The sequence below is a fragment of the Hordeum vulgare genome, chromosome 5H, assembly GCF_904849725.1.
Source record: "Hordeum vulgare subsp. vulgare chromosome 5H, MorexV3_pseudomolecules_assembly, whole genome shotgun sequence".
Classification (NCBI taxonomy): domain Eukaryota; kingdom Viridiplantae; phylum Streptophyta; class Magnoliopsida; order Poales; family Poaceae; genus Hordeum; species Hordeum vulgare.
The window spans coordinates 23,515,562-23,523,194 of record NC_058522.1 but is presented as its reverse complement, the minus strand read 5'-3'; the positions used below and the strand labels follow the sequence as shown (position 1 = coordinate 23,523,194).

Genomic DNA, 7,633 nt, shown 5'->3' with positions numbered 1-7,633 from the left:
AAACGCCCGGACTAACGGGCACGCCTCATATCCATTTCAAATATAAGAATGATATGAGGGTTCGCGGACGCGTCCGGACACGCTTGGTCAGTCCACCACCTAGGACACGGCCCAACCCATACCACCTCTTTTATTTCTTTATTCATTATTTTTTTCTTTTTATTCTTTTTCATCAACCACATGCAACTGATCGGACAAATGAGGAAAAATATGAAAAACACGGTTGTACGGATGAAAAGACGAGGACTTAAAACAAACACACCCGATCATTGACCGGACGCATCCGCAGATGTTTGAGGGACTGGATTTGCGAGTTCTCTTACTTACTCGCTGTGTACGTATACCGTCCCATTCGTATCAGTTGTTCTTACTTACTTACCTGCTGTGTACGTATTAGTGTCCCATTCGTTAGCAGCTCTCGTGCGGATAGGTACAGCGTTAGGAACCAGAAGAAGGTTGAAAAATGGATGGATCTAGACGACGATGGATGCAGCCAAGGGCAGCCAGCCGTGGATGGCATCGTAGGTCGGCGACGTCGATCCAAGCTAGGTGTTGCCACCCCCGCCGATGCTTCCAACCAGCAGCTGACGCTGACCTCACATAAAATAAACAAACCCAATATTGCATCCATGGCTGCTCTGCTCGTTCATGGCAGGCGGGCAGGCGGGTGGGCGGGCGACGAGATTGACCGCCCGTCCCCATCCACGTGCCGCGTCGCCGGAGCCGCCACGGTCTCGCTCTCACCCCCTCACGCCCGCTATATATACCTCGCCTGCCTCCGCCCTCATCTCCATCCTCCATGCTCTGCTTTCCTCTTCTTCTTCCTCCTCCTCCTCTCGCCAACTGCACCTGAAGCAAAGCAAGAGAGAGACTTGTTGACCGATCGAGCAAGCCGGCCCGTCAATGGACCACCTGCTGCACCATGGGCACGAGATGAGGAGGCCCGTCCCAAGCCACGAGGCGGCGCTGAGGTCCGTCCAGAAGCCGCCGGCCAAGCCGTGGCGCGTGGGCGGCGGGTTGACGCCCGCGCCGGCGCCGACGCCGCCCAAGGTGTACCGCGTGGAGCCCCGGGAGTTCCGCGACCTCGTGCAGAGGCTCACCGGCGCTCCCGCCATGGCCAGGCAGCACCAGCACCAGCACGGCCAGCAGCTGCTGCGCGCGCCGACGCAGCCGGTGCCCGTTCGTCCCGGCGGGATCGGGGTCGGGATCGACGACGGCGTGTACGCGTCGTGGTGCTCGTTCCCGATCGTTGGGCCGCCGGCGTCCATGCACCCCGCCCTCGACGGCCACCACCTCATATAGATATAAATATACGTAGAAAATAGTGCTCATCCTCCCGGCCGCCGCTGCTCTTGTATTTGCTTGATCTAGCTAGGACACGACACGACAGCTATAGGAAGGAGCGTGAACTGCAAGGCAGCGAGCGAAAACTCTTTCAATCTTCGCCTAGTTTAGGAGTATTCATGTGTAAACAAACATACATGATACTCTTTGCCCTCTTAATTTGTAACTTTATATATTTAGTAGCAGCGCTTGCTTGATGTAATTACCAAGGAAAGGATGAACAAGATCACAACTACTACCTCTGTATCATAATATACGACGTTTTAACAGCTTAAATGAACTGTTAAAACATTATATATTATAGTACGGAGGGAGTAGTTTTTCTTTACATTTTTTCCTCACAAATACAAATACGAAAAACTTGTGTATCATTCCAAGCACCACGTGTTACGTACAACGACTAGCTGCACAATATTATATTCTCCCAGCTCCAACTCCCTGGTCGGAAAGGCACAGAGATGTAGCATCACTAGCACGGAGCATAAGAAAGCAGCCATGAAATGCCCCCGTCCCCTCGCGCCGCTCCACAGGAACGCCCCTAGCGCCGCCGCCGCTCCAGCGCCTCTCCCTGTTCCCGTTCGCCGCGGTGGCGGCGGGGGTGCTCTCTCCCTCTCCTTCGCCGCGGTGGTCTTTGTTGGTCGTGTGACTGGTGGTTCGCGGCGACAGGCACTCTGGTGCATCATGGATTTTTTTCGAGGGACGTCGGCGGGCTGCGGTGGCAATGGGTTTGGTGAGGTCCGGACGAAAGCCTAGTGACCATGGTTGATGTCGGCGGCAACGGCGTCCTTGGACGTCGTTTCCCTTCTTGGAGGCGTCGTCGAGTGGATCCCCTTCACCTCCTTTGTCGCCTCAGTCGAATTCCGGGTGAAAACCTTAGCTCCGCCCTTGGCCGCAGCGGGCATCGACACGTTCAGTCTCTTCCTTCTTGGGGGTGATGCCTTTGGAGGTCCGGTCCCTTGTCAGCTCTGGTGGCTTGGAGTTTTGTCGTCAGCGCGGCCTCGTGACCGGTGTGGAAGCCGGAGCGGCGGCTTCGTAGATTTTCTTTGCGTTTGGAGTTGCCTTTGATCGCTTGGGCGGTAAAGCCATCGACTCGGCTAGATCGTTGCCTCGGGACGAGTGTGGATGTCGGAGCAGCAGTGTAGCTATTGCTTGCCCGGCTCACATGCAGGGAGACTGGCCGGCGGGCGGCATTCCGTTGTGGTCGACCTTGATGACCGCCCGGTGCGCATGCATGATGGGTCAAGTCAAAGATGCAGGCCGTCGCACACCCCTCCCCTCTTGATTTGTTTTATGTCCCATGGCCGTGGGAAGTCCTATACAGTACGTACTCCCTTCATTTTTTTAGTCTGTATATAAGATTTGGTCAAAGTGAAATGATACAAAGTTTGATCAAATATATATCAAAAGATATCAACATCTATAATACTAAACCTATATGCTATGAAAATTAATAATATGATGCATCTATTAATATTGATTCAATATTATAAATATTGATATTTTATTTTATAAATATAGTTAAAGTTTATGAAGTTTGATTTTAACCAAATTTTATATACGGACTAAATAGAAACGAAGGGAGTACCTTTTATTACCTAAAAATAATTGTTATAGCCGCCGGACCGCCGGTGCTCACATCGATACGCTCGCCGGCACGGCCAAGAATTTCCACGCCGGTGCCGTGATCGTCATGCGTGTGCCTACGTATGTACGTACGGTCGCATAATAGAGCTATATTATACTTACTTCGTTTGAAAATACTTGTCCTAGAAACGCATGTATGTAGACTTATTTTAATTATAAATTCATCTATTTTATAATGCTTCTCCATCGAATCCGACGTGCATGGTCCTCTTTTTTCCAAGTTAACCAATTAGCCAAACAACGCATCTTTTTTGACCAAACTAAGTCGTCCGCGCAGGCCACCGCATTCCAGTCCGAAAAGAAGAAAAGAACGGAGGAGGAGCCCACTGCATCAGTTCGGCAGGATGAGAAGCATGAGTCGAAAAGGGAAACCGCCTCCCATGGCTCTCTGCTCTCCTTTCTTCTCCTCCCTCGGTCCAATTTTTGGCATTTCTTTACCAACACAGCACAGCACCTGCGTCAATTAATCAGTTTGTTTGTTTGTTGCTTGTGCCTGACAAACAGGATTGATTTGGTTGGACAAGACGACACACCACCTCTGCCTGCTGCAACCTCGATCGGGGAAGGGCCGGTAGCAAACCAGCTGAAGCAAATCCAACCAGAGCCGATCATCCAAAGGTCTCGAGCTCAACCTTCGCTAGCAGTTCCTAATTAATTCCCTCAGATTGAAACCTGTATCATCAACCGTACCTTCCCCATACTTAAGCAGTGTTTATGGCTTTCCTCTTTTGTTTAGTACTCCCTCCGTTCCTAAATATAAGTCTTTTTAGACATTTCAACACATGACTACGTACAGAACAAAATGAATGAACCTATACACTAAAATATGTCTATATACATCTGTATGTAATTTCCTATTAAAATGTTTAAAAAGATCTATATTTAAAAACAGAGGGAGTACTAGTATATTTTATTTTTATTGTTCCTGCCGATCGATTTGGCGCTCTTGGATGGGCGTTGGCGCCAAAGACCGCAGCGAATTGATGTTTTTTATGCGTTTCGTTTCGTTTCGTTTCCTGCATGCCAAGGAAGGAAGGCATCAAATCCCCATTACAAAAGGACACATTTTCCCTCTGAAAGAAATCTCGCCGTCGCCACACCCATCAGAAACTGCCGCTGAGTTTCCTCGCCGGCTAAGCTTCCTCCTGCAGTTGCCATCAAGTTTCGCTTCTTTCGCCGTACGTCGGTCGTCTGGAATGTCCTGCCGGCCGTCCGATCAGGATCGGACGGGCCTGATCGTGAGATGCGCGCGCACGACGTGGCCTCTCTGGCCGTCTCTGGTTTCAACGAGGACACCTACACAAGTGGCGGAGTGTGAAACGATCGATGGATGACGAGAGGAGAAAGAGACGCTGAAAGTGCTGGCATCATGGAGCAGTAGTAAAAGTCTATTCTTATACCCCTCCATCTCAAAATAAATGTGTCAAGCTATCTCAAGCTTAGTACAACTTTATACTATATCTAATATAAATTTGAGACATTTATTTTGAAACGAAGGGAGTAATAATCAATCAAACATGCCATGATCAAGAATCATCCATGTTCATGAAAAACATCCTCTTCATCTATGTTCATGAAAAACCATTTCAGTTGACTTTCTACAATGCGGGATTTGATTTCTTACTTCAAAAGACAAAAAATGTGTAGTTTTACATGTATGTCCTTCGCCAAGACATTTACATCTTGCAAATTAATGAAAATGAAATAAAGTTTGCTTTTTTGGTACATGTTGCAGGCGACGCGGTGGGGCGACGCTAACGTGGTGGACACGGAGCGGCGGCTGCTGGCGAACGCGCTACTCAGAGCCGAGCCAGGAATAACCATTAGTGGACACCTACCACTTTTCACCGGTTAGAGAGGCCCCAGTTCGCTAAGTTTGAAAAGTCCAAAGAGCGCAGACTAGCCACGGAGCTTGGATACGGTTTCCCGATCGGAGATCCATGGATCCGCGAGCGAGGGCAAGTCTCAATTATGGTAGGAATGGAATACACCAATCATAACTCTCGAAGATTTGAACGGGAAACTAATTCAACGGACAACGGAAAAGAAAGCTAAGCTAAAGACAGGACTCGCTGGAGGAGTACGCTCCACTCCGCGTAATCTTGTTTCCCCCTCTCCGATAGATCTCACCTCGTCTCTACGGAGAACAATACCCCTCAGTGGCTCCAGTCACGCCTCTCGGATTCACTCCTCGAGGCTAGGAACAGTCCTTCGGCATCGGGTCGATACGGCCTAAAGGCCATGTCTCCCCTATCCTGGGCTTACGGCTGCTGACTCTACTGAAGCAGCCTAGAATCCAGGACTGCGGGCTTTCACTCTTACCCATGAAGGGATAAGAGCTCAGAGCCCTGGCTTTCCTGACTGGAGCTTTTTCGGGGTCATGTTCTCCTACGATCTGAGGATCGATCTACCTCCGTTCCTTTCCTTCAACAAGATTCCTCTCCATTCCGGATGAAGGAAAGGAAATAAAAGGACTGAAAAGAGAGAATAAGGGAAGCCCAAGCTAATTCAACAATGAGCGTTTCGTCCTCGTCTCCGAATCCCGCGTCCCGCTCTACTCTCTCCCGGTGGTGCATGCCTACTTGACCCGGTCCCGACATAGCTTCGTTGGCGCCTTCGACGATCCAAGCCAGCACAGCCGAGGTAGGTACCATGTTGGGCTGGCCCCGGACGTGACTCTCGCCTAGTGGCGCAAGGGCGCAATGGTTCGAGATGGACCGGCACCTAGCCGTGTTCGTGATCGCCGACGACCGGTACTACCCGTGGTTTCGGACCGAGTGTCGGGTGCCATGCTATGTGGACGAGCACTACCTCCCCACCGTGCTCTCCATTGTGGCGCAGGGGAAGATCGCTAATCGGACCATCACTTTGGTCGATTGGTCCCGTGGCGACGCGCACCCGGCCACCTTCGACGCCCCCGACGTGACCGAAGACTTCCTCGGGAGGCTAGTGGGCAAGAAGGGGAGTCCTGAGAGGTGCATGTACAACGGGCAGCCGGTCGAGGTGTGCTTCCTCTTTACAAGGAAGTTCGTCCCCGCTGCGCTGCTACAACTGCTCAACCTTTCCTCCAAGATCCTTGGGTACTAGTTGTGCCTTTTACTTAACTGATTTTGGTTTCTTATGTATAGCTCATACTCACTGGAGGGGAATAGAGGAATACATCTTTTTCCATGTGTCATAAGAACAAAAGGATGAATGGTTGAGTGGGTAGTTTTTTCTTAACCATTCATATTTCTGATAGCTTAGAGTTTTTCTTTTCGAATCAATACCTTAGAGCACATATTATCCTTACTGTCCTATATATAAAAGTACATGTATGTTGTAGTTTTGGACATGAGCAGGGCAGGCTATTTTTTATAGCTAAACCTGAGGAGGTCCTAATCGGCGCTTTTAGCACCAATCCATCGACCCGATGCCCACGCAGAAGGTTGATTGGATTTGGGCCGGTGCATTAAGCACGAGCGCTCGATCGCAGGTTTCTTGTCCTCGCACGGTCGGATCCCACTATCCCAGGTTGCTATTTGATTGTTGGACGCGACCATGGACTACAGACCAGGTTGTTCACTGTTAACTTTTACAACAACAAAACTTCATGAAAGGTTCAAAAAATATATAGATTCGAAAAAGAGTTTACAAATTCAAAAGAAGTTCATGCATGAGAAATATGGTCATTAATTAAAAAAAGATTCTGAAAAAAATACAAATACGATTATTTTCTCGATTTTGAAACTGTTAATGGATTTGAAAAAAAATCACCTCTTATCAATAAAAGTTCATAAATTTAGAAAAAAAGATTGACCAAGGACACCAGCTGGTGCTCTTCATGATTGGAAAGATGAAGACAAGGGAATTTTACTTGGCCGTCGATACGTGCGTCCAAATTGTGGGTCAGTGGTTTGTTTGTTTTTAGGGAAATCAAGGATGGTTGGTTTTTCTAGCAGTAATGTGCATGCAAAAGATCTATGCTTGTTAACTGGCGCAAGGAGCGCCAATTATGAGCTCCTAAACCCTAAAGAAAGCAAGGTCGTAATGCTCCTCAAGTACGATCGTTCCATCCAATCGTGGGTTCCTAGAAAATAAAAACAAATGGTGCTCGCATGTATACGCCTTGTTTTCTCTTGCTTGGCTCGCTGGTTGGACAGAGTCTCAAAAAAAAAAAAAACACAAGGTCTACTTGCTTGGCTCGCTGGTCGGAACCTGGTCCGCCTTATCCTAAAAAAAAAAAAAACTGATTCGCCGCGGCGAGAGGCAGCGGGCAAGGGAGAGGAAGGCGGTGGAACCGTCCGTGTGCCGCCGCGACGGGATGCAAGCGGAGCCCGACGAGGACTACCGGCTCCTCGTATGTGTCTACCGCCGGTCGCGCACGACGGCGGAGACTGACACTCGCTGCTAGCGGCAACAAAGAAAAAAACAAAGGCCCTCCAGCTTGCTATTGAGTAGTCGAAGCGCAAGGCAAAGGAGGCAGAGGAGGAGCCCGACGACCAAGACCGGCTCGGGTCGTGAAGTTGCTGAAGCGGCCGTAGGACAGGGCTGTTTGCCGGATGAAGCAGTTGATCGTCCCCTCCGACGACGGCGGCGACCACAGCTCCACCTCCGACAACGACCCTCCACCATTCACGGACGCCTACAGGATTGCCGACGACCG

At 49.7% G+C, this 7,633-nt stretch overlaps 1 protein-coding gene and 1 pseudogene across 1 annotated transcript; both read left to right on the top strand.

The window, feature by feature from the left end:
• The first annotated feature begins 699 nt into the window (after positions 1 to 699).
• LOC123398245 lies at positions 700 to 1,717 on the top strand. The gene has a single exon (XM_045092737.1). It carries the CDS (start codon positions 904 to 906, stop codon positions 1,300 to 1,302), a length of 399 nt encoding a protein of 132 aa, XP_044948672.1. The 5' UTR covers positions 700 to 903; the 3' UTR covers positions 1,303 to 1,717.
• A 749-nt stretch (positions 1,718 to 2,466) lies between these two features.
• On the top strand, positions 2,467 to 6,075 carry LOC123396224 (annotated as a pseudogene).
• Positions 6,076 to 7,633: the final 1,558 nt, after the last annotated feature.

Coding starts and splice junctions, on each gene's coding strand:
- LOC123398245 (XM_045092737.1), top strand. CDS start 904: ATGGACCACCTGCTGCACCATGGGCACGAGATGAGGAGGCCCGTCCCA.